Below are 27,148 nucleotides of genomic sequence, written 5' to 3'. Positions count from 1 at the left end.
TGCCGGGGACGCACCGGATCACTGCACCGCAAGTGATCTAGATCTGTGGTTCCCAACCCTGTCCTGGAGGACTACCAGGCCAGTCGGGTTTTCAGGATAGCCCTAATGAATATGCATGAGAGAGATTTGCATATAATGGAGGCGTCAGGCATGCAAACCTGCTCCATGCATATTCATTAGGACTATCCTGAAAACCCGACTGGCCTGGGGGTCCTCCAGGACAGGGTTGGGAATCAATGATTAGATCTCCAGATCAGGGACTTATGCTGTAGGCTCCCGGGGAAAAGGGAACTAGTCACAGCTGATTATCTCAAGGACAAGTATTCTGAGCTGTGGGGAGCCCATGGCGTGTGACCCACAGTCCAATTATATATATATAAAAAAGCCTAGATTCGTTGCACCTATAAAATAAGGCACCCCGAAATGCAGAATCTAGAGGGCTCAACATACCAGAGGAAACTGACAACAAGGACTGGAAATGCAAGCTGTCAGTGCAGGCGAAGGAGACACAGCAGACCTAAGGGCTTTTTAGGACCCAGCAGGAAGCAGCCTGCCTTCAGCTGGAGTCTATAAATGCTGAGAATAGCAGCCAAGAGAGGGCTGGCCAGGGGTGGGGGAAAAGGAGTGGAAAAATATTGTCAGTGGCGGTGCCTCCTGCTTGCTGTTCGCACCCCCGCCAACTAGCACCCCAAATTAACTCCTTTCTCTCTCTCTCTCTTTTTTTTGTTTTTTTTTTTTAAAGTACCTCCGGATAAAAGAAAAGGATTCCAAAATGCTTTAACAACTGGCTTCAGCCCCAATGGGCTCTTTCTCTCTCTTTTATTTTATTTATTTTTTCTTTAAGTCTTCGTGGCTTTCCAAGGGGTTCCCCCCCCCCCCTTTGCATTTCTCTGTTTTTCAGCATCTGCTGACCTGAAACCAAGAAGAGGGGAAACCACCGCAACCTTAAGTAACTGCTGCAGTCTGAAGTTGGGGGCCATGTGGCACTCTTTATGCATTACAAGAACTGACTGATTCAGGCCAGGAAAGAAGAGGGCTAAAGCATTTTTTTTTTAATGCATGTCAGCTTTGGTCAAAGCGTTCGAGTCCCCTCGAAAGCTGCTTGTTGCAGAAAGAACTAAGTCAACTAATTACTGTCTAATGACGGGTGCTTCCACCCTCCCCTCCTGTCTTTGGGAGTTTTGTTAAAGAAACATGTGTAGTACTTTTTTTGTGTGTAAGCAACGTGGGTTTTGTTTGCAGCCAGAGGACGGGGATGCATAATCTAGCAAAAGAAATCTGGAAAATTGGCTAAAAAGAAGCAAGTCAGCTTTTCCACACATGTGGCATAACCAAACTTTTAGATGCTTTTTTTTTTTCTCTCTCTCTCAAGTCAGCTGGGTGCAGGAAGAAAATTTAACAAAAAGGAGGCTGAAGGCAAGCACATGGAGCGTTTAAATGGCTTCAACTTGTGCGTTCCTCGAGTTCAGCATCCAAAAGTGTTGGGTTTTTATCGCTCCCAAACTCTGGGACAATCGAGGCACTAAAAACCTCTCTTTCCACCCGTCGGATCGGTCAGAAGTGAAGCAATAAACATGTGAACGCGCCAGGCTGAAAAGGTGGGAAAGCGACCCTCGATTCCCCATCGCTTGCAATTTGCGCGCGGACTCGTTTAGGTGCGCGTTTTAAAGAGGGGCTTTGGGGACATCAGGACAGCAAACCAAGCCTGCGCTAGATGGACGCCACAGACTGAAGAGCGGGGAGGGGGGAGAGGTAGTGGCTTTTGGGGGAATGCACGCGGACAATTTGGACGCGCAGATTTGAAAATCTCTCCCTTCTTGGGGTTTTTTTTGTTTTTTTTTTTTTTTTGCAAATCGCTGGGACTTGGACGACCCAACTCTCCATAAAACGCTGTTCATTGCAAGATCAGAACTGAAGCTCCAGAACCGGGTTCCTGTCCTACGCACCCCTTTCCCAGACTGAGGTATTTAAATGGTACTTAAAGCTGCTGATTTTTTATTAGATCTGCAAAAGGGTTGAACTTTGACGTGTGCAACAGCAGATCGGACTTATCTTTGAACGCAAGGCTGCCGAAGAGGCTCGTCCACGACTCGTTTGCTCGCTCTCTCTCCGGTGCCGGCGATGGAGGCGCCGGCGCTGCCCGCCGACGTGAAAAAGTGCGGCTACCTGCGGAAGCAGAAGTCCTCGCGCCGGCGGTTCTTCGTCCTGCGGGGCGCGAGCGCGCAGGGGCCCGCGCGCCTGGAGTACTACGAGAGCGAGAAGAAGTTCCGGGCGGGCGGAGGGGGCGGGGCGCCGCCGCGGCGGAGCGTGCCGCTGGAGGGCGCCCTGGCCGTGAACAAGCGGGCGGACGCGCGCCACCGCTTCCTGCTCGTGCTCTACGGGCGCGACAGCAGCTTCGGCGTGGCCGCCGACGGCGAGGAGGAGCAGCAGCAGTGGCACGCGGCTCTCCAGGAACTGCTGTGCGGCGGTAAGGGGCGGGGTTGGGGGGAGGGAAGGAGGTGGGGCTCGCTAGTGCTGTAATAGGGTGGGGGCGGGGCCAGCACACTAGCCAGTCTGCGGAGAGTGCTAGGAAGGGGCGGGGTTTGGGGAGGAAAGGAGGTGGGGCTCTAATGCTGTAATAGGGTGGGGGCGGGGCCCGCACACTAGCCAGTCTGCAGAGATGGGCGGGGCGAGCTAGGAAGAGGGCGGATGTGGGCGGAGCGACTGGAAAGGCGGGCGGTGCTGGTGCAGAGGCTGCGTGGCAAAACGAGGATCTCTACCGCACTGCCTTAAAATGTGCTACCTCGGGGTGGGTCCCTGCGGACCCCCCTCCAAGGCCGCTTTCATCTCTGGTGGTGCCACCGGGTAAAAGCCATTTGGGGCACTGGGGTGCAAGAACCGGGCATGACAAAAGGGAGAACCAGCCATCCCAACCTCAAACAGAAAAGAAACCAGAGGCATTTGGGGCACTGGGGTATAACAAAAGGGAGAACTAGTCATCCCAACCTCAAAACAAAAAAAGAAACCAGAATCATTTGGGGCACTGGGGTATAAGAAAAGGGAGAACCAGCCATCCCAACCTCAAACAGAAAAGAAACCAGAGGCTTTTGGGGCACTGGGGTATAACAAAAGGGAGAACTAGTCATCCCAACCTCAAAACAAAAAAAGAAACCAGAATCATTTGGGGCACTGGGGTATAAGAAAAGGGAGAACCAGCCATCCCAACCTCAAACAGAAAAGAAACCAGAGGCTTTTGGGGCATTAGAGTATAACAAAAAGGAGAACTAGCCATCCCAACCTCAAACAGAAAAGAAACCAGAGGCATTTGGGGCACTGGGGTATAACAAAAGGGAGAACCAGCCATCCCAACCTCAAACAGAAAAGAAACCAGAGGCTTTGGGGCACTGGGGTATAACAAAAGGGAGAACTAGTCATCCCAACCTCAAAACAAAAAAAGAAACCAGAGGCATTTGGGGCACTGGGGTATAAGAAAAAGGAGAACTAGTCATCCCAACCTCAAACAGAAAAGAAACCAGAGGCATTTGGGGCACTGGGGTATAACAAAAGGGAGAACTAGCCATCCCAACCTCAAACAGAAAAGAAACCAGAGGCATTTGGGGCACTGTGGTATAACAAAAGGGAGAACCAGCCATCCCAACCTCAAACAGAAAAGAAACCAGAGGCTTTGGGGCACTGGGGTATAACAAAAGGGAGAACTAGCCATCCCAACCTCAAACAGAAAAGAAGCCAGCAAGGGTAGAAGTTAAAACAAGGATCCTGTGATCCCCACGGAATTAAAAGCGCATGTCCCTAAAAAAGAAAGCGGCCATGCCGAGGGGTTGTCAGGGATTCTTGTTTTTTTTAACTCCCGTGGGCCTCGCGGATCTCGCTGGAGGGGGTAAAATGAGGATATGTGGGGTAAGCGGGAGTTAAAACGAGGATCCCTGCAGACCCCCTTGGTGTGGGGTCCACAGGATCCTTGTTTTACTCAAGTCAGAGATTTCTTTGCATGCACTTGGTTGGATATATGTGGTTCTCCAGGATATGCCTACGAAAGAAAGCTTCCCAGTTACTTGGTTCCAAGGAGACTTTGGGCCAGTAGTCCTGGCTTTTTACCATCCCCATCCTGAAAAATGTTTTCTCTAACATATTTGATGGCACATGTACACATGAAAAACATGCACAAGTTTTCAGCATATGTTCAGCAAAAATTTTGTACATGGCTTTGCACTCCCTTTCTGACTCATGTGTAGGCACACAGCTTAGAGCAGGGGTGTCAAAGTCCCTCCTCGAGGGCCGTAATCCAGGCGGGTTTTCAGGATCTCCCCAATGAATATGCATGAGATCTATTTGCATGCCCTGCTTTCATTGTATGCTAATAGATCTCGTGCATATTCATTGGGGAAATCCTGAAAACCCGACTGGATTGCGGCCCTCGAGGAGGGACTTTGACACCCCTGGCTTAGAGAGTACACTGGTCTTGATGCATTATGGGACTTGGAAGGCAGGGGTGGTCAACGAGGGCCGGAATTCAGTCGAGTTTTCAGGATTTCCCCAATGAATATGCATGAGATTTAATTTGCATGCACCGTCTTCCCATTGTATGCAAATGGATCTCATGCCATATTCATTGGGGAAATCCTAAAAACCCGACTGGATTCCGGCCCTCGCCCACCCCTGCCCCAGGCAAAATAGAGCCCCTGATTCCCCTCCCCCCATGCTTATGCTTTGAAATATAAAATTTATGTGTCTGTATAACATATATGGCCAGGGCTAGTGTTGAGACATGAGGACTCAAGGGTAGAAAAGTGAGAAGGGCCCCAAATTCTCCAGGCAGGCTGTAGCTCCTTCAGCTTCAGAGGTGTAAGGCCCCCTGTGACAAGGGGCCTAGAGCAGTTGCCCTGTTTGTATCCCACTGTTCTATATTTTGGTCAATCTGGCTGAACCAGCCAGTAAGGGGACACTGGACACTGCATGACACCTTGCGCAAGCTCCAGCAAGGAACATCTTTTGTGGTAGGAAAGGAGTTTTCCACCCCAGGGTTGTATAGTAAGGTAACATAAAAAGCCTAGCGACATAGTAAATGAGGACCGATAAAGAGACCCGAATGGCCCATCCGGTCTACCCAACCATACATGCTCCAGAAATGAATCGTTCAATGGTCCTTTTTCTTAGATATTTCTGGGCCAGAAACCCAGAGCCCTGCCCGCTAGTGTGTTTTAGGTTCTATCCGCTGGAGTCTCCGTCAAAGCTCACTCCAGCCCATCTTAACCATCCCAGCCATCGAAGCCCTCCCCAGCCCGTCCTCAACTGGAACGTCCACATAACGGGACATAGCCTGTCCAATACTGGCCTTAGTTCCTTCAATATATACCCATTATTTTCTGTTTTGAAAATTCTGCATTGGTTGTTGTAGTGTTTTTGTGCCGAAATCCCCTCCCTGGTTCCATCTCTCTATCCCTCTTAACTCCCAGCAAGATCCATAATTCTTCTGCGCCAAGTCTTTACCTCAACCTCTCATTCTCTTCCTCCTGGCTTACACCCCCGCCTTTCATTCTTTCTCCTTTCCCCAGCTACAGCTATCGCTGTATCTCTCCCCCACCCTCCCCCATGGCACATCCTCGGACTTGATCTTCCCCCTCCCCACCAATCGCACGTTATGATTTCTCTGCCTGCCTCCCATCCCCATGGTACGCCCTCAGCTTTCTCTTCTTCCCCCCCCCCAAATTTCAATGGCCCACTCTCACCTTGCTCTTTCACTCTGCCCCCCACCCCGCCCCATGGCACTGTTTTGCCTTGCTCTGCGCCCCTCTCCTTGCTCCGCCTCCCCCTCATTGGAAGCAGCTGATGCTGGCTCGCTCCCTTGCCTACAGAGATCATGCGGCCAGATTTATGTGGACCACAAACAGTCATCGGGTCTAAACTGGCAGCAGAGGAGGAGGAAGCGATCCAATGGGCAGCAGTTTACTTAATTTTCCTGTTGCTTGATCACTGCAGGAAAGGGTGAAACACTGGGGAGAGTCTGAATGGCATATTCTGCAGGGCTGGTGAATTCTGCGCTGCACAGTTGTGCAGAATTTTCCCGGGAGAAAAAAAAAAGCTTGGCTAAAGGACCTTAGTTTAGGACAATGTTCTTCAATGCATGACCCGGGGGCTCATGGCAGCCCCTGGAGACCTCTGGGGCAGCCCTCCCCACCATTGTCTGTTTTTTTAAAAAATCTGGTACTCTGCCTCTCTACTTAGGCACAGGATAGAAAGGAGAAAGTGGATGAGGTGGGGGGGGGGGGGGGGCGGAGAGACAGCAACATGCATTCTCTTGTCCATCGAGAAATGCACTGGTTTAGGAACATTAAAAAAACAACCAAGCCACCAATTGAAAGAAAAAAAATGTTACCGTATATCCTTGAATATAATCCGAGATTTTGGGGCCAAAAAATGGGGGTCTCGGTTTATATTCATGTCCTCAAGTCTGCGCGTGCTCCCCCGGACCCATTGGTACATTATAATTGAAATTATAAAATTGCAAAACCAACAAAAAAAATTAAACTAGAGAGTTATTTATTGAAAGTTCTTTAAGCTCTTTATGGGTAATTGTAACCATGGTGAAACTAAAGTAGATAGAATAGAATTGCTAATCAATGCCATGGATGTGCTTGTTTTTGAGTGCAAATTAACTCAAAATGCAACTCGATAGTCGATAAGCTAACATGCATTTCATCATCCACCATCTGCACTCATTCTTTTTTATATATACAGTGCTCCCCTGCGAATTGGCGGTCCCGGTCATTCGCGGTATTTTCCGACCACGAACCGCCGACCAGGAGAGGACAGCTGGAGAGGCAGGAGAGAGGGCAGCCGGAGCGCCGGCGAGTGAAGGAAATCGCTCGCTTTATGCTCCGACCGCCTCTTCCTGTACTAAAGTCGGGCCTCGCCAATCAGGAGCTGCTTTGACACGCAGTGAGGCCCGACTTTAGTACAGGAAGAGGCGGTCGGAGCATACCCCGAGCGATTTCCTTCACTCGCCGGCGCTCCGGCTGCTCTCTCCTGTGTCTCCCGCTGCCCTCTCCAGTCTCCCCCCCACGAAAAACCGTATTCGCGTTTTTTTCAAGATTCGCAGGGGTTCCTGGAACGGAATCCCCGCGAATATTGGGGGAGTACTGTATGTGGAATTCCTGTCGGAGCTGAAAATCCGAGTTTGCAAAGATAAGAAGATCCGAACCGTGACAAAGCCTTGATTGCTTTCCTGCTCAAGTTAGGATAACTGCATCAAAAACTCAAAATCAAATTACTTGACGTTAGTTTTCGTGGACCAATCGCGCCAAAGAATGATGCTTGTCCAGGCAGCTGTATCCTTACACACACAGACGCTCATAACCTTCTGTATGCAATGCAACGTGTCATCTATTCTAGTGTACGCTTATGAAGGGAATATATAAAATAAAGTAACATTCTGGAATCTCTTTGGGGTACACGGTTTGACAGGCACTGGACTATTGAGACGGACGTGGGGTTAGCTACTGCTTCTCATGAGATCAGTAGCGTGGAATGTTGCTACTATTTGGGCTTCTGCCAGGTGCTTTTGACCTGGATTGGCCCCTGTTGATAAGAGGATACTGGGCTAGATGGATTCTTAGTCCGACCCACTAGGACATTTTCTTATGTTCTTACTCTGTTGTAGAATGCCTCAAACTGGGCTCACTTTGTCAAAACCTTGTAGAATCACGTTTCCCATCCTTGGGATCATTCCTAGTCGGCGGGAGGAATCGGGCGAGTAGACTTCCTTCTGTAGAGGGTCTTCACTTTTTTGACGAACGAGGCCCTGTAGTTTCGCTGTGGCAATACCCTTTCTTTGTACCTCCCCACCTATAGCGTCCCCCCCACTCGCGCACTCTCTCTCTCCCGCCTAGTCTGGGATTACGACGAACCTCGGCAAAACACATTTGCATGCAAACTTGCTTGAACGGCCAATTGCTGTTTTAAAATCGGCAAAAACAGTCGGCCCCCAGCGACCCGCACAAACTGTTTTGAGTGCGTCCAGGCCAGGGAGAGGAAAAATAGTCGCAATCTGGACAGATTGAATGGAGGTTCTTGTTGGCTTTCGTCAATAGCTTTGTACTATCCGGCACTCCTTTGTAAACTGGAGCCCAGGGAATGGATCTACAATTCCGCTTGGCGCAACCTTTTTGGCGTGTGGCGCAGGGGTTAGAGCTACAGGCTCAGCTCCCCTGAGGCTGTGGGTTCAAATCCCTCGCTGCTCCTTCTGACCCTGGGCAAGTCACTTAATCCCCTCATTGCCCCAGGTACACTAGATAGAGTTTGAGCCCACCGGGACAGATAGAGAAATACGATAAAGTACCAGAATGTAAACCGCTTAGGATATAAGTGGTATATAATTAATTAATTAATTAATTAATGTGCTCTGGTTTTTGTGTGCCCGTCCCTTACATTCATTTCTTGCATCAGTATATGGCCTTTGTTTCTGTCTGTCTTCACCTTGTTTTTCTTTTCTGGTTCCTGTCTTGTAAACATATTATCAAAGTCCCTCATATTAGTCATTATAATAAGACTCTAATATCGTAGCTCACTGACTAGGAACAAATCACGTGATCTCCTTCGCATATGTGGAAAATCCATACCTCCCAAAAATACCTCTCTGTCACACTTTAAGTAACTTCAAAAATTCTCCACCAAGTTTCAAGTTTCAAGTTTATTAAAATTTTTGATTAATCGCTTAATCTTACTTCAAAGCGATGAACATACTTAAAAAATAATTAAACTTACAATATATTAAAAAGTAATACATTATTTAAACATAAACATTAAAATAAACTAGACTATATACAAACTTAACAAAACAAGAACAAAGAGGTAAAGGGGATTTGAACTACAAATTATTATAGAAAAGGAGGTCTCTGGGTGAAGAAGAACTTCCTTACGTTCGTACGGAATCTATCCCCTTTTAATTTCAGAGAGTGCCCTCTCGTTCTCTCTACCTTGGAGAGGGTGAACAACCTGTCTTTATCCACTAAGTCTATTCCCTTCATTATCTTGAATGTTTCGATCATGTCTCCTCTTTTCAAGGGAGAACAGGCCCAGCTTCTCTAATCTGTCACTGTACGGCAGCTCCTCCAACCTCGATACTAGGATTTCAGGGCGGCAGAGAGCAGGAGAGTCGGCAAGGACAGTAAGCGACTGCTCCTCGGCAGTCGCTTCATTTCGGATCTGCAAACCCAATCGGTATTTCTTCTTCTGCTTAGTGAATCGAAGGCTTTCTACTTATGAATGCCATTTCCCCTCATTGGCTTGGACGGATCGGATCGGGTGGGAGATTGATCGGGTAGAAGGTTAGTGAATTGGGTCAGGGAAAAATCGCAAACTAGTCGGGACACGATCGGTGAGTTTAGTGAATCTAGGCCATAGACAAGATCAAATAAGGACTAACATGATAACAAAAAGGGTCGGAGTAGAACTTATAGGAAATTATAGGAAAGAAATGGATATTGGAAATTCAAATTAACGGGAAATGTCTGGAACCTCCTGTGATTTATGTTTCTTTAAAAAGAAACGTTATTCAGTTGAAGATTTAATTTTCAAAGGCGTCTTTATATAGGAAGGGAGCTCTTGAATCTATCAAGATTTCATTCTCCTCTGAGAAAAGAAGGCAGAGTATTCCATAACTGCGGAGCGTACAATACTCCCCTGAAATTCGTGGGGGTTCCGTTCCAGGAAACCCTGCGAATTTTGAAAAACTACAAATGCGTTTTTTTGGGGTTTTTTTTGCCTGTCCAGAGGCAGGAGAGGGCAGCTGGGGCGCCAGCGGGTGAAGAAAATCACTCGCAGTCTACTCCGACCGCCTCTTCCTGTAGTAAAGTCGGGCTACGCCAATCAGGAGCTGCTTTGACACGCAGCTCCTGATTGGTGTAGCCTGACTTTACCACAGGAAGAGGCGGTCGGAGCAGACCGCGAATGAGTGAGTCCTTGATTCGCGAACCGCGACTTTGCGGGGGGGAAACACTGTATATTTGTAAATATTTCATTTCTTCTAGTGTTAATTATTTTTAAAGAGGGGATTGCAAGCAAATTTTGGTTCTGCGGATCGTAAGGTCCTGAATGGGATTAAGAGGTTGCCGAGGAATGCTGGTAAATTTGACTTGTCGCGTTTTTAAAACAGAGCAGTATAATTTTATACGTAATTCGATGGGAAATTGGCAACCAGTGTGCATTTTGTAGAAGGGGCGTTGACATGGTCAAATTTTTTTTTAGAGTTTGTGGTGAGTTTTATAGATGCATTCTGGATTAACTGCAATCGTCTTAATTGAATCTGGGTGATGTGTTTTTTATAATGAGTTACAGTAATCCAGTTGAAATGATAAGAGAGTGAATGAGGATGTTAAGTGTGGCTGGTTCTAAGACCTTCGCGAGTGATCTTATCATACGAAGTTTGTAAAAACAGTTTCTTTTTTGATCACAGTAAGATAAGTGGTTTGTGATCTAAGATGACACCGAGAATTTTGATGCTAGGGACCATTTCCAGAGGAGTATTGTCAATTTGAATTAGTTCTGGTAGTAAGCTTGCACTGTTACTGCCTGTTCTGTGGCTGAGTCTTTTGGATTATTGCAATACAGTGTTCCCCCGGTTGTTCGCGGTCGGAGGTTCGCCGTCCCGGTCATTCGCGGTATTTTCGGTCTGCGAACCCCCGACAAAGAGAGGGCAGCGGGAGAGGCAGGCGAGAGCAGCCGGAACGCCGCGAGTGCAGGAAATCACTCACGGTTCGCTCCGACTGCCTCTTCCTGCACAAAGTCGGGCCTTATCCAATCGGGAGCTGCTTTGACACATGCTTCGTGCAGGAAGAAGCGGTCGGAGCGAACCGCGAGTGTTTTCCTGCACTCGCCACGCTCCTGCTGCCCTCTTCAGGCTCCCCCACGAAAAACCGTATTCACGGTTTTTCGAGATTCGCGGCGGTTTCTGGAACGGAACCCCTGCGAATATCGGGGGGAGTACTGTATATAGAATTCCTGTCGGAGCTGAAAATCCGAGTTTGCAAAGATAAGAAGATCCGAACCGTGACAAAGCCTTGATTGCTTTCCTGCTCAAGTTAGGATAACTACTGCATCAAAAAATCATCAAATTACTTGCCGTTAGTTTTCATGCACCAATCGCGCCAAAGAACGATGCTTGTCCGGGCAGCTGTATCCTTACGCACAGACGCTCGTAACCTTCTGTATGCAATGTACGTGTCATCTATTCTAGTGTGCGCTTATGAAGGGAATATAAAAATTCCCAAGAAAGATATGGTCAGACTTACACTGATTCAGAATACAGTGGTTAGAATGATCTGTACTGTCAAACTGTCGTAGCCCCTTGAAAATTGTTAATGTAGAATAACTTGTTTTATTGTTCTATACTATAATGCTTTTATTATGTAATTCGCTTAGATTTAATAGGCGAACCATCAAATTTTAATAAACTTGAAACTTGAAACTATTGTCTTAAAAAGTTATGACCATGTAACTCCATTTTATTGTGATTCGAACTGGCTTCCAATGGAGGCTCGTGTTTTGTTATAAGCTGGGTTGCTTTTGCAATTCTCCGTTTTATTTAGTTAATAGATTCTCTTTAGCATCGTAGAAACATAGTAGAAGATCCCATGCCCTGTTTACTTTTCCGTCAGTACAGGGCTGTAAAAGCAAGAAATTTCTTGACCATACGTTAGCATTTAAAGTGGCTTCCCATGATGGTGAATTTCGATTGTTATTGCCTGTTCTTAAAAGCATTTCAGAACTCAATTGAAAACTCATCTCTTCTCAAAATACTTCGTCAAATAATTTTTTGTCATTCTCAAATTGTCTTTAGTTTTGTAAACTGCTTAGAACTTACGGTTACGCGGTCAAGAAGTACGATGTAATGTTATGGGTAGTATGCATGTATATGCTACCGAGAAATTTATGAACCCAAATTCTGCTCACCACATCTCGAAGATATAGCAGAATTAGAAAAGCTACAGAGAAAGGCAATGAGAATAAAAGGGATGGGACAAGTTCCCTAGGAGGAAAGGCTGAAGTGGCTAGGGCTCCTCGGCTTAGGGAAGAGACGGCTCATGGGAGATATGATAAAGAGGTCTATAAAATACTGAGTGGGATGGATACATGTGACTCGCTTGTTTACGCTTTTCAGAAATACCAGGACTAGGGGGCATGCGATGAAGCTACTGAGAAGTATATTTAAATCAAGCCAGAGAAAATATTTCTTCACTCAATGCGTAATTAAACTGAGTTACCGACAGGTCTGCAGGTTTTTTGACAAGCCTGCCTGTCTTTTTTTTTTTTTAATTCATTTTTTTTTCCATGGCACAGATATTTTGCGTGTGCTACACACGCAAAATATCTGCCCCATTTAAAAAAAAAAAATGAAAAGACAGGCAGACCTGTCAAAAACACAGCCGAGGGCCCCCCCCACCCCGACAAACACGATCCCCCCTCCAGGTGACCCACAAATAGCAGGAGGGATGCCACTACCTCCTGCCACCACCCCCCGGCACGGCATGGCTCATGCCTGGCCTGAAAACCGCCCATATCTAAAAGTTGGGAGCAGGCTTCCCCCCCCTCCCCCCCCCGCCCGACTGGACCCCTGACCTGACCTGCCGGCCCACCCCTACCTCCGAGTTGGGAGCAGGAGGGGTGCTCAGTCCCTCCTGCTCCTCCAGATTCCTGCAACGCATCTTCCTGGTCCTTAGGCCCTGCCCTGGTGCATCATGTGATACACAGGGAGGAGCCTGATTGGCTCAAGCGCCTCAGGCTCCTCCCCCTTAGGAGGGGCCTGAGGCGCCTAAGCCAGTCGGGGACGTCCGGTCCGGCCTGGGGGGTGTGAGGTCTACAGAGCAGGAGGGACTGAGTACCCCTCATGCTCCCAACTTTTAAATATGGTGGGCCGTGCCGGTCGGGGGGAGGTGGGCCGTGCCGGTTGCAAAAGGGAGGCCTACGGAGCAGGAGGGACTGAGCACCCCTCCTGCTCCCAACTTTAATGGGGGTGTCGGGCCGTGTCGGTCGGGGGGTGTGCCGTGCTGGTCAGGGAGGGGAGCGCTGTGCCGGTCGGGAGGGTTTTTTTTCCATTTTTTTAAATAGGCCTGATATTTTGCGGCCTATTAAAAAAAAAAAAAAAAAAAAAAGCCTGCAGAAGCCCTGACAGCAGTGACAGGATGCTGCTTCTCCTGTCACTACTGTCAGGGTCTCTAGCGATCCGTGCCGTGGGTGGGGGCGTGTCAACGATCGTCCCCATTTGCATGCAGGCCTTTTGTGAATTCGTCGGCCTGCATGCAGTCGGGAATGGATCGGTGACAAGACTCGGGGGGGGGGGGGGGTTATTGAATCTAGCCCTTGTTCTTGTATAATAAAAGGATATAAATGAAACCAATGTGCACTTCAGGAACAATAGAAGTAACTAATAGCATTTGTACGGGCCATTCTCTAGTGTTGTATGCTTGGATAAGCTGTTTGGATTGCATGATGATAAGCACTCGAGAATAAGGCCAAGTAAAGGTGCCTGATTTATAAGGTGCTTGGGTAAACATACTGTGAATTACAGGCCTTTTGAATGAAAGGTGGGGGGGGAACCTCTGGATGGTGGCGCTGGTGTCTGGTCCAGCGACCACAGTCGGATTAATTGTCTGAGGTCAGCGACTCAGCTGGTGACAGAGGTCAGGGTGTTTATACCCTGTCTAGCACTTCCACAGAAAACTCCAAAGGTCGTGGATAAGACCCATCTGCGTTGCAAAATGAGTAAATATGCTTTATAGAAAGCGATCTGCAGCATTGTAACAGTACGCCTGTTGAATTCTAGCTTGGAAGTTCAGGTCAATCAGATGAAAGACTGACTTTTAATAGGTAACATCTATTTTGCTTACATGCCATCTCCCTTCCCATTCCCTCCTCTCCCCCCCCCCCCACACACACATACACACACATGCTTTATCAACAACGATAAAACTACATAACTCCTTTCTCGAAGAGGTAAGAACCATTAAAATCTTAGGGGTAGCAATAGACCAGAAATGAAATGACCATGATCAAATTGGCTCGGAGGTTAAAAATAGGTGTTTTTTTTTTTTTTTCAATCTTAGGATGATAAGATCACTCTCGAAGGTCCTGCAGCCAGCGGCATTAAGTATTTTAATGTACTCCCTTGCGATTTTCAAAATTAGATTACTGCAATTCCCTTTACAAAGGTGTATCGCAAAACGAAATTAGATGCTTACAAATCACCCAAAACACAGCAATAAAAATGATTATAAAACTCGAGGAAATGTGGCCACGTCGCCCCCCCACTTCTCAAAAATGCTCATTGGTTACCGATCTCTTACAGAATCACCTACAAAATAGCCCTCCTAACGTTTAAAATTCAACAATCCAAACTACCAGCGTTCTTGGATAAACTTAAAACCACAAAACCACCTCAAAATGCGCCCTAAATGAACAGAACATAAGAATTGCCGCTGCTGGGTCAGACCAGTGGTCCATCGTGTCCAGCAGTCCGCTCACGCGGCGGCTCTTAGGTCAAAGACCAATGCCCTAACTGAGACTAGCCCTACCTGCGTACGTTCTGGTTCAGCAGGAATTTGTCTAAATTTGTCTTGAATCCCTGGAGGGTGTTTTCCCCTATGACAGACTCCAGAAGAGCGTTCCAATTTTCTACCAGTCTCTGGGTTTAGAAGAACTTCCTTACATTTGTACGGAATCTATCCCCTTTTAACTTTAGAGAGTCTCCTCTCGTTCTCCCTACCTTGGAGAGGGTGAACAACCTGTCCTTATCTACCAAGTCTATTTTCTTCAGTACCTCGAATGGAACACTCAAGGGTTTTTTGGGACACTGCAAGGCCACCCATACACCACACATAGAACCACAAGCTGAAAAAGAAAAAGACACCGAAAAAAAAAGTGGAGAAAAAGCCTCAGTTAAGCTTCATATGGCTGAAAAAGCTGCACTTGTGGGTCTCCAGTGTGTGAAAAAATGAGGCACAGAAGCAGGCCCCCCAAAAACACCTCACAACCAGCACGCCAGAATTTTTTTACACAAACATTGTGTGGAAGAAGTTTGCAATCCAAAGGCACAGTCGTAGACATTGCAACTTGAGCAAGGGAAATAGAAAAAAAACGTAGCTGTCCACGAAGTCCCAGCTGTCTCCAATCATGCTTACTCACAAGCACCACTACCCGGGCTTCGTGGCTAGTCAGCCCCCCCCCCCACCCCCCGATGGGGAAATCTCCATTTCACTCTTGCTGCATCAGGGGTGTGAAACTTCCTGCACCAAAGGCAATCCAACACGACCCTCCGTGCAAATCTTTCACATATTCCACAATTGATGCTTATAACCCCTCACACCATCCCAAGGACACTCGGATCTTCAAACCAACACCTCTTATCTATTCCATCACTAAAGATCATAAACACGAGGTGTGCTGAAATTTTCTTGATTACTGCTCCCCCCCAACTATGGAATTATTTACCGATCCATCTCAAAAAAGTTTTCTCTATATAGATACTTTTGAAAAATAAGTTCATTCTGCAAGATCTATGCTTCTTCTCACGTTCAAGGCTTGTTTGCATACAGTCGGCTCTTAATTCCCTTCTCTATGTGCTTTGCTTGATAAATTGTAGTTCTACCTTTTTCCTCACCTCCAAGTCTGTCAAGGTGTGCGCCTGTCATTTATATGTCTTAAATGCATATTTTATGTTGCAAATCACTTAGAAATTTTTTATATAAGCGTTTTTATCGAATTTTAAATAAAACTTGAAACTTTTTTCTTTTCTTCTTTTATTTATTTATAAATTTTTAATCATTACATACATATATAAAGAAAAGGAAAATTAATACAATAATATGAAAATAAACATATCGATCCAAAATTTCCTTTCAAGCCCACATCAATGAAGTGCCACACCACTAGGGACCCTGATTCAATCAAACTATTTAGGGCCAAATTATTATTCCTCTAAAATCAGTTGTAGCCAGCAGAAATTGTTGTAAGTGTATAGGATCCCAAAACACAAATTCCGAATCTTGCAATTTAACCAAACATTTACAGGGGAATTTTAAATAGAATGAAGCCTCCAGAGCTATCACCCTAAGTTTTTTTTAGTTTCAAAAATTATTTTCTTTTCAATTGAGTAGCTCTGGAGACATCCGGAAAAATTCTTACCAGGTCTCCACAAAATTTTGTCAATCTATTTTAAAAAGTATAATTTCATTAACAATATCTTATCCTTCTCACTCATGCAACTTATTACCAGGGTGGAAAACTTTAAACTTTTCATAGGTCTCTTGTATGCTACACACATCTACTGTAGAGAGTTGCACGGGGACAGAAATCCCACCCGTCCCTGCCAGGATCCTCTCCGTCCCCGCCAGGATCCTCTCCGTCCCCACCCGTCCCCGCCAGGATCCTCTCCGTCCCCACCAGGATCCTCTCCGTCCCCGCCAGGATCCTCTCCGTCCCCACCCGTCCCCGCCAGGATCCTCTCCGTCCCCGCCAGGATCCTCTTTGTCCCCACTCGTCCCCACCAGGATCCTCTTTGTCCCCACTCGTCCCCGCCAGGATCCTCTCCGTCCCCGCCCGGATCCTCTCCGTCCCCGCCCGTCCCCATAAAAAGCAGCAATTACTTCTGACAAGATCATCAATTCCACAGTTTCTTTTTGTGGAATCTCTTTGGTGGAACCCTTTTTTTGTTTTGTGTTCAGGTAATTAACTTATAAACCCCTTCTTTTACTAAGGCTGACGTGTCCATTATATTATATGGATCTACCCTGCTTCCAAAGCCTTCCATCCCCGTGGGAGACCCGTTGGCCAGAGGGGGGTCCTGTGGGAGTCCCGTGGGTTAGGGGGGATTCCCGCAGGACCCCCACGGGACCCGTGGGATTCCCGCGGGACCCTCACGGGACCCGTAGGATTCCCGTGATCCCCGTTCCCATGCAGACCTCTAATCTACTGTGCATTGGAGAGTAGCATGTGCTAGATTCAACTCTTCCTAGGGGACCCCCAGCCAGTTGGGTTTTCAAGATATCCCTAATGAGTATGCATGAGAGAGATTTTCATATAATGGAGGAGACAGTCATGCAAATATGTCTTATGCATATTCATTAGGGACGTCTTGAAAACCCAACTGGCTGGGGGGTCCCCTAGGACAGGGTTGAGAACCATTGTGCTAGAATGTTCCAGTGCTCCAGCTCCCAGCCTTGATGGTGCAAACGGCACGTTCGCAGAGCAAATCCACTCTCTCCAAATTACCGTGTCCCTTTGTCCAGATATTCTTCTCCCCCTCCCCAGGTTTAAGGAGAAAATTGCTTTCATAGGTTTTCGAAACCTCTCGGAATGAATGAGGATATTTTTTCATTTCCTTTTCTTTAATTTTCTTCACAAAATTGACACTGTTTGATAGGAGGGACCATGTCCATTTGCTATTATCAGAGACAAATAAGTAGCGAAACGTCCTTATTAATAGCACTAAAGACCTCTTCAGAATGCTTTGAGAATAGGAAAATAGTATGCTCAATAATCCCTGAGCGCATTTTTTTTTTTTTTTCATTCGTTTTAAAATCAAGACCTGCTCCGAGAAAACAGCAAATTTAAGGCCAGGATAGGTTGAGGTTTTTCTCTATTCTTAATTACTTCAGAAAGAGCATGCTAGGGCCGTGAAAGCACTGCAGAGCACAAGATCGGCTGGACTGCAGGTCTTTCTTTTCCTTCTTTTCACTTCTCTCTTCCTGGTCTACTTGCCAGCTTGTTCTGTAACCTCTGGCACTTATTTCTGCTGAGCGGATGCTTTTTCCTTCTCCTCTTATTCCCCCCTCCCCCTCCCCCCTTCTTGTTTATAGTATTAAGGCAAGGTAGGCTAGGTAGTGTTGGTTATCTGTTTGTTTCATCTGGTTTTGCATTAATGTTTGCACACACTGCATCTCTAAGTACAGAAGTTTAAACTGGGTTCTACACTTGGCCAGGAGCAGATCCTAGTAAGGCCAGGGAATGTTGTAAATGCTGTTAGAGTAGCAGGGTTTAAAAAACAAAAACAAACCACGGTTTTCACAAGTTCCTGAAAGAAAAGTCCACAAACTGTTAAGATTGGACTTGGGGTTGGGGGGGGGGGAGGAGGAATCCACAGCTGCTTCCTGGGATAAGCAGCATGGAATCTATTTCTCTTTTGGGAATCTTGCATGCTTATCGGTTAGCGTACCTTAGTGAAAGAGGGGGGATCTATCTTTTAGGCCAGAATTTTATCTTTTATGATCGATTATTAGAAAAAGAAGGATCGTTAGTAAATTTCTGAAATAAATATGTTTTCGGTACTTTACGAAAAGTGGACAGATGAGAGGAAACTCTAATTATAGAAGGAAGATCATTCCAAACTTTTACGAATAAAAAAAAGAAAATGATCGACAAAAATTGGACACAGTTTTTATTCCTACTATTAATTAATTCTAGAGTACTACCAGAGTACGCAGGACTGTACAGAGTCGCAAAAGAGACAGTCCCTGCTCGAATGAGCTTACAATCTAAACAAGACGGACAAGGATGCCAGGGGAGGAGTTACAGTTGGAGGGGATGGTTAAACTGCTAGCCAGGGTGGTGAGCAGAGGGGAGTAGGGATATGAGTTGGAAGCTCTGTTCTCCCTTCTCCCTACTTAGGAAAGAGTTCTATGTGTAGAAGAGTATATTTTAATCTACTTATTTCTCTTTCCATGCAGGTACAGGCCCTGCTGAGAATGGACAGTACGGCATCCCTGCCCCAGGGCCAGCATTTAAGGAAGTTTGGCAGGTAAGCCTGCGACCTAAAGGACTAGGGCAGGCCAAGAACTTGGTGGGAGTCTACCGGCTCTGCCTCACAGCCAAGACTATCAACTTTGTGAAGCTGAACACTGATGCGGCAGCCGTGGTCCTCCAGCTCATGAATGTCCGGCGATGCGGGCACTCGGAAAACTACTTCTTCATTGAAGTGGGCCGCTCCGCAGTGACTGGGCCTGGCGAGTTTTGGATGCAGGTTGAGGACTCTGTGGTAGCCCAAAACATGCATGAGACTGTCCTAGAAGCCATGAAAGCGCTAAGTGACGAGTTCCGCCTTCGTAGTAAGAGCCAGTCGCTTGCCTCCAACCCTATATCCGTGCCACCTCGTCGCCACCATTCTAACCCTCCTCCTAGTCAAGTGGGTTTTTTCCGAAGGTCCAGGGTGCCACCTGAAGCCCACAGTTCATCTCCAGCCCTCAAGCATGATGCCCAGAGGGTGAGTATGACCACTGAGGATAATGGTGAATCCAGACTAGCCTCGGAAGAGGAAAGCCCAGCTAGCTCTACACCTACTCTTTGTGCCAAGTCCCTAAAGGGAAGTGGAGGAACTAAGCTTCACCTTCCTGTGAATAATAGGTCTACTCCAGTGCCTTCAACTTCTTCAGCCTCCCTATCTAGCCCAGTCAGGACTAACAGTCTTGGTCCAGATTGCATCTACACCCAGACCTCTAACATCTCTGTTTCTGAATCCCCCAATGACTACAGCTTTATATCCTCGGATGAGTGTGGATCCAGTCCCAGTGACTACTCCAGGCCCTCCTATGATCCGCTGAGCTACCTGCCTTTATCTTTGGAAGACAGTAACCTCAATTACATTAGTATGACCATACGAGGCTCCCTTTCTCAGGAAGGACAGTGCCATAGGCGATTGTCAAAGTGGACACCTGGCAGAGATGGGAAAACGGAGCGGAACCTGAACAGGCAGGCATCTTTGGGGAGGGTAACATTGAACATGCCTCAGAGACAAGACAGCGGAGAGTACACCAGGATGGTGCGGACACCGAGCAGGGAATCCTTCACACCTCCTGCCAAACTAGTGTTGCCATCTGATCCAGATTCTGTAGATATGAGTCATGGGGAGGCTCAGCAAGAGACTGGCAAGATTGGCCTTACAGATAATGGCTACATGGCCATGCTTCCAGGCATCTTGCCTGTTGGCCAAGGCAAGAGTGATGACTATATGCCGATGACGTCCAACAGTGTGTCTCCTCCCCAGCATATTGAAGGTACCAGGTCAGAGGTCAGTGGCTACATGGTGATGTCTCCCAATGGGAGCTGCTCTCCAGACATCATCGCCTACCGCCGCAGCTGGGCTCATGCGGATAAGTTCTCCGTAGGCAGCAACGATAGCAAAATGTCTGGTAGTGACTATATGAATATGTCTCCTCTGAGCCGCTCAGCATCCAGCACCCCACCTGATGTCAGCCCTCACCTGGCAGATGATGCCCCTAAGATGGTCTATTCATGCTACTCACTGCCATGCTGCCACGAGCACACCTCGGTTGAGATGATGGCCTGTCCTTCCAACCCATCCACCAGCTCCTCTAGTCAGTTCTCCTGCTCTTCATCCACTAGTAGCGACAGCCTGGATGAACCAGATCACCACCACAATTACAGCCAGTCGCGGCATTATCTCGCCCAGAAGGGTGGAAGCTGTGTGCCCAAGAATGGGAAGGCACACCGGCCGGTCAGCCTTTTCGTTGATGTCTCTAAAGCTAACACACTTCCCAAGGTTCGGGGGACCCCACTACCTCCAGAAACAAAGAGCCCAGGGGAGTACGTTAGCATAGCTTTCAAGGCAGCAGCTCCCAGGCGACCTCTCCCACGCCCTGTTTCCTGCATTGGAGGCTTCCACGATTTGCCCACAGTGGCGCTCTCTTCTGAATATATGAACATGGATTTGGGCCTTTCCAGCAGCTGTTCTCAAATACATGGAAAATCGATTACGGACAGTAAGCCACAGAGAAAACCCTATGGGGCTATGGTGGAGGAATGTTTGTGGCAAGAAAACGCTGAATCCTGCCTTACCTTAATCAAGTCACCCACATTGAGTGACTACACAGAGATGGCCTTCAGTGCAGGGGCTGAAACTCCCAAGTCCTCTTCACCTAAAGAATCGGAAACCAACCTGATGGAACACCTGGGGCCCCTTTCTGCCCAGAGGCTCAGCCCCAACCCCAGCCAGGGTCCAAAATTGATTCGGGTGGACTCTCAGAGTCGGAGGCGCCACTGCTCCGAGACCTTCTTGTCTGTGCCGGCTGGCACGGTTACCCTCTCGGTACCTTACGCTGATCATACCAAGCGCCACAGCTCTGCCTCTTTTGAGAACGTTTGGTCCAAGGCCGAGTCGGGCGCCACGCCCACAGCGGCAAGCGAACGATCGGGAAGCGTCCCGCGCTGCGTCCCTGCGGTCCTGGAACATGGCTTGAACTACATAGACTTGGATTTGGCCAAGGACAGTTTCCAGGAGGGCCCTCCTATGCAAGCAAGGGTCCAGCTTCACAGCAACAGCTGCGGGGTTGCTGGTCTCAACTCCTATGCCAGCATTGACTTTGACAAGTCAGAAGAGCTCCGAAGCCAGAAGAATAGCAAGGATGGTACAGGTACCTTTTTGCTTTTGGGCTGGTTTTTTTTTTTAAAGTAGAATTGGGGCATGTCAGCGTTTTGAATTGGAACTTGGTTGCAAAGAGGGAGAGTTGGCTTAACTAAGGTACTGCCTCACCTTTTAAATCGCTAACCCATTGTCCCAGCATGGCATTATGGGGGCACTTTTTTTTTCTGGTTGAGCCAGTGCTTGCCCAGCGGGTTGTTTGGAGACCTTTAACCCTTTCAGGACCATAAGGATCGTAGGCCAATTTTTGTGGTTTTGACGACATTTTTATGGTAAAAAGGGCTTGCAGATGCCAAAAAATTGATTTTTTTTGTGAAATATCGTTATTTTTATTTAAAAAAATCACACTTCTGGCTTATGGACAGTGTGGCAAGTGAATCTTCTCGTCAATCTAGCAACGACGCTAATGAATGAATGTCGGAACCAGTTTGTTTACATAAAGGTAGTATCATATGGAATCCGTACATATCAAATTTAGAACTGTAGACTATCCCAATCAAAATTTATAGGATTTTAAAGTTATGGGACAAATATGTCCCTTGGTCCTGAAAGGGTTAAATGATTTATACACTATATTAACTTGTTTTGAACTGCACTATGGCCTGGATGCACTAAATGCTCTGCTCGTCTACCGACCCAGATTTTGCTGACCCGATTTAACAAAACGGCTCACCGCGTGGTTTTCTGTCCGTTCGTACATACTCCAGCTTTGCCATGCCAACAACCTCATTACTATTAAAATGAGGTCATTAATATTTAAATGAGCCATCTGATTGCTGGTCTAACATCACAAAAGCACACATCAACCAGTAATGCTGACCCCCCCCCCCAAAAAAAAAAAATACCCGAAAAAAAGCAACACATCTGTGCCATTAAAAACTTTTAAAAAATCTTCCTGCCCCGAACAGCTGAGTGGCAGGGGTTGCTTTGGGGCGTCCCCTGCCGGCTTCTAAATGATTGATCGGATGGGATTACGGCAGACCTCTGCAAAACTCATTTGCAGGGGAAACCGTTTGAACATCGATCGCCGTTTAAAAATTGGTCCACAGCGACCCCGCACGGTCTTAACGACCATTTTTAGTGCATCTAGCTCTATATCCTTCCTGTATCCCTGCTTTGCCAATAGTGATAGGTTTTCAGGACCGAAATAACAGTGGGTCGGTGTTGACACTTTAGGTCCCAACTGAATTCTCTCCAGCACTGTGGCTTTAATGCAGTCTGTGTAGGCTAGTGGTTCCCTGTCCTGGATGATCACCAGCCAGTCGGGTTTTGGGGATCGCCCTAATGAATATGCATGAGAGAGATTTGCATATAATAGAGGCATGCAAATGTGTCTCGTGCATATTCATTAGGGCTTTCCTGGCTGGCTGGCTGGTGGTCCTCCAGGACAGGGTTGGGGACCACTGGTGTAGGAGGTAGGGTAAAGGGTTGACTGGCAGGTGGCCCAGCACAGAATTCCTCTTGTTTTAAATAAAGCAGTGTAATTCTGTTTTCTTAACTTGGCATAGCAACCTGCCCTGGCATGCTTCTGGTACAGGAGGCATGTTCTAGCAGGGCAGTTAAAGGATCGTTATCTGATTTACCCTTGTGATACAGGATATCGGTTATTTAGACTTTTTTTATGGGAGTTTCTGCACTTTCCATACTATGGCCTACAGACACACATCTGTGTGTGTTATTTTTTGTAGTACGTCGAGCTCATTGTCAGGAGTGAGGTCCCTGACGTATTTTTTTTTTTTCCAACTTCTATCCTCTTTCTATCTCTCTTCTCTACCTCAGCAATTAATGGTGGTGGTGCTGTGTTAATGGGTGACGGGACAAAAGCGTGCGAGACTTCAGTGTGCCGACATTGCATCGCCAACGATTCGGCGCAAGACACCAACGCGCCGCCTAAAAAGTGACTTTTAAAGAGTTCCGATGGGGGTGTTGGGGGTGCAACCCCCCACATTATAGAGAAAACTTAACTTTTTCCTAAAAAATCGGGAAAAACTTAAGTTCTATAATGGAGGGTTCCAACCCCTCCCAATGGCAGCGCGAAGAGTATGAAGTAAACTTGGGGGGGGGAGGGGGTTTCCACTCACACCCCATGTCGGAGCTCTTTAAAAGTCACTTTTTAGGCGGCGCGCTGGTGTCTTGCGCCAAAATGTCTGCGCGCTGAAGTCTCGCGCGCGAATGACTATGAACCGTCTTAATGTGTAGGGCATTGATTCTACAGGGGTAGGGTTACCATATTTTTACAAAGAAAAACCCCGGACACATAGCCCCCCCCCCCCCCAGCCCCTTCCCCCCTGTATTGGGCGGGAAAAGTAAATCAAATCAAAAAAATCAATTCAGTAGGCCAAATCGAATCAAACATGTTTTCCCTGAATTGGGCAACGTGACTACCTGCTGCTCGCGCCAGCCCTGGCTCTCCTTCTGATGTCACTTCCTGGTTACGGAGCAAAGGAAGTGACGGACAAACCATAGCTATCCTTGAGTTATCTTTCAGAAGGACTTCTAAGTGTGCGTGCGCTTGAAAAAGGAGATGATGGGGGGGGGGGAATATGACGTTCTTGGTGGGGGGGGGGGGTGGAGGACCTGTGATTGGTGTCAGATGCTACTGTGGGGCTCTCCTCGATACTGTGTGGCTCTTAAGACGCTTTTATGATGTCTGGGCCCATAAGTGGAAGCGGGAGGAATTTCCAGGAAACTGTCAGTGAGCTAAAGTTACACAGGCCCAAAAAACTGCTTCATCTCTGATCATACAATTTCTCTTCCCCTTCTCTGGGTTAGCTATATATATGCTCCCAAGAAAAGCAGAGAGGCCAAACCTCAGCTTTGAACAAATGTTATGTTAAAAAACTTCTTTTTTAAAAAAAAAAAATTTTAAGGAATCTGTGGTTAAAGAACTTTATGCTGGTTAGGCACAAAGCAGCCTGTATTAAAGGATCAGTTACACATTGCACAAGCAAAGAAGAAGTGGCAGCTGTCAGCCCCCTGCCAAGACTGTGGAGCAGCCTGGGACTGCGTGGCGCTGTTGGTGGTGGTGGGGGGGGGGGGACCATCAGGGGAGCCGCTGAACAAACTAAAGAGCTCGGGCAGGGAGCTTTCTCTTGGGCTCCCCCTTCCTATTCAGGCTCGTAGACTGACTCGAGAGTGACCTGGAGTCCCTTCAAGCTTGGCACACGGGGTAGTTGTCCTTGCCCACCCTTTGGTGGCTGTAGAAGGGTGGGGGGGGGGATTGTAGTGGACGCTGGCACTTCCCATCAGTCTGGCAGGGAGGATCTGCTGAGCTTATGTGCAACAGGACTTGCTCTTGCTTCAGTTCCTGATAGCGGCAGAAGTTGGCAGTTAACTGTTAACAGAATTTGAATATTTCTTATTTAAGTACTTAGGGGAGAGCAGCTGTTGCTCGGGGCCCTTCTTGTCTATCATTATCTTTTAACTGTCCTAACACTTACTCTGCCACCATTGCGTAGGCTAAGAGCCCTGAGGATGATGTGCTTTAGCCCTCGGTAATTAGACTGAAATTTAGAAGTTCCTTTGGGATATTTTTCAGCTTTTGTAAGTGCTTAAAGTTCTCCTGGAATGAGATATCTGGGATAATAGTTTCTAGTGCAATAGGCACCTCATTCTTGAACACTCAGGTAGTCAATCCCTGGTTGCGAGATCCTGTGTAGAGAGCCTCATTGTACATTTTTCCACTCCACTCCACTGCCCTGCAAGTTCCTAGTTTCTCTCTCTACCCGCGAGATGGTAGGAGCCTGTCTCTTCTGCTCATGTTTGTTTTTCTTTGATTTTGGATATTATTATCCGATTGTGAGGCTTTTTAGTGCTGTAGAGGCTCTCGGTTTCGGGACATCTCTGGCCGTGGAAGGACGCAGACTCTTTTTTTTTTTTTTTTTTTTTTTTTTTTTAAGGGTAGAATTCTATAGCCAAGGGACAGCCTGCATTAACAGTTCCAAGTGCTCAGGAGCCGTTCCCTTGAGAGCAAGGCTCACTCCAGGTTTTGTCTGCAGAGAGCTTGAACGCAGATTGAGGAGCTCCATGGAGGTTTTCACCGAGATCAGGGCTGACTGTTTCCTCTCCCTGTTCGTACCTGCACCAGCTTCAGTGGGGGGTTGAGGTTCCAGTCTGGTTGGGGGACTGTTGAGCAATCTGAAGAAACGAGCGGTCAGCTTTCCAGGCTTGTCTGAAGCAGAGCTGCTTCTTTCTGTCTGTCTGCAGTTCCAGCCTAAGCAGCTCCCAGCACAGCACTAAATGCTGAAGAGCCTATCAGACAAAATTGGATGTGTGTGTGTGTTTCTAAAATTGATTTTGGGTGGTTTCTGTAGGTAGGGACAGGGTCCCCCCACCCCTAAAATCATAATTTCTGAATTTTTTGAGTCCCCATTTAGCTCCCACGGGCTGGTTTTAGTGCCAAAATTGCTGCTGTTGTGGTGGCCATCTTGAATTTTCCAATTTTGAAATAAAAAGCCTCTGTCTTCCTTAAATTGACTCAAAATTGTGCTAGATGGACTCCTCTGTCCCATATACAGTACCTTGGATTCATGCCAGATTTGTGCAAACAAAAGGGGGGGACGGGAGCCACTGGCTTAGCTTCCCCTAGTCCCTCTGGAGGTATGGGATTGCAGATAGCCTGAGGGCCAAGTCTGGAATCCCAGTCGGAGTGGGGAAATGGAGAAAGTGTGTCCCTGGCGAAGTGCAGCCATGCATCTGTCGGCAAACCCCCAGAAGCACCCGCAGGGTCCTTATGAGCACCCTGGACAGCGTTTTGCTCCAGAATTTATCAGTATGATGTACGAAGCATATTTGAATTACAGCGGCCACAGTGACTTCTCGGGAGTCACAGTGCTGGTTGTACCAGGGGTTCCCCACCCTAAGAGCATTTTATTTTCCCCTCAGCAGAGCCCTGTGCAAGAGGCAGGGATCCAGTCAAAGGAGACCGGAGATGACGTGAATTCTGCATCTATTTTCTGTACTGACCCAGTCTAGGCCCTCAGTCAGGGATTCTTGCTTCTCACCTAGTAGACACAGACTTCGATCAGGGGCAGCCCTGGATCCTAGAGAGGACCTGACTATGTGCAGGCTATTTTAAGCCGGCAGCGCTGCTGAAGTTAATTATGGAGTCTCTTCATGAATTAAAGAGGAGAGAGACCCCTCAGTCCTCTACTGCTCAGTACTCCAAATTGGACTTAGACTTTTTTTTTTATTATTCCCCTCCACCTATACAGCTATTCAACAAAGCTGGTCAGTCAACGAATGTTGATGCAAACCAGCTATGTTGCACGACATAGCCAGTGACCAAGCTAGCTGCTAAACTCTGATATTCAGCTACCATCTCACACTGAATAAGCACTATTTAACCAGTCAGGAGTCATTCCTTGGCGGTTAAATAGCGCTGAATGTCCGATGGTCTAACTACAAGTCCATAGATGCACTGGAAGAGGGATGGGTAACACTAGGCTGAGCTCGACCTGTTCTGATGAGCTGAAATCTTGGTTACCTTACAAGAGGACGATCTTGGGCCAAGGGCTGTGGACTCTTTCCAGCAACATTGGAAAATTGTGCTTTTGTATTCTAGACGGCCCTGTCTCGCAGACCTGCCTGTAGCTACTTGCACGCTCTGGATCTGTACCTTGGAACAAATGATGAATACATAAATTTAATTATATAACATGTTGCTGTTTTTGCTCTCATCGCCCATTACAGCTCGCTATGGTTTGAGGCCGGGGCCAAGATGCCAGA

General features: G+C 47.3%; 1 protein-coding gene across 5 annotated transcripts in view; it reads left to right on the top strand.

The window, feature by feature from the left end:
• The first annotated feature begins 327 nt into the window (after window positions 1-327).
• LOC117350893 (insulin receptor substrate 1-B-like) overlaps window positions 328-27,148 on the top strand; it is a 31,583-nt gene continuing 4,762 nt past the window's right edge. Inside the window, exons 1-2 of one of the 5 annotated variants that reach the window (XM_033925599.1) lie at window positions 328-2,467; window positions 18,714-21,407. In XM_033925599.1, coding sequence (XP_033781490.1) covers window positions 2,122-2,467; window positions 18,714-21,407 — 3,040 coding nt within the window. In that variant the 5' untranslated portion in view covers window positions 328-2,121. Of the gene's footprint in view, window positions 2,468-2,739; window positions 2,845-18,713; window positions 21,414-27,148 lie in introns of those variants that run through there. The other 4 variants (XM_033925598.1, XM_033925602.1, XM_033925601.1 and 1 more) reach the window with 4 other exon arrangements.

The sequence above is a fragment of the Geotrypetes seraphini genome, chromosome 16 (assembly GCF_902459505.1).
Source record: "Geotrypetes seraphini chromosome 16, aGeoSer1.1, whole genome shotgun sequence".
Classification (NCBI taxonomy): Eukaryota; Metazoa; Chordata; class Amphibia; order Gymnophiona; family Dermophiidae; genus Geotrypetes; species Geotrypetes seraphini.
This window is presented reverse-complemented; position numbering and strand designations above follow the sequence as displayed.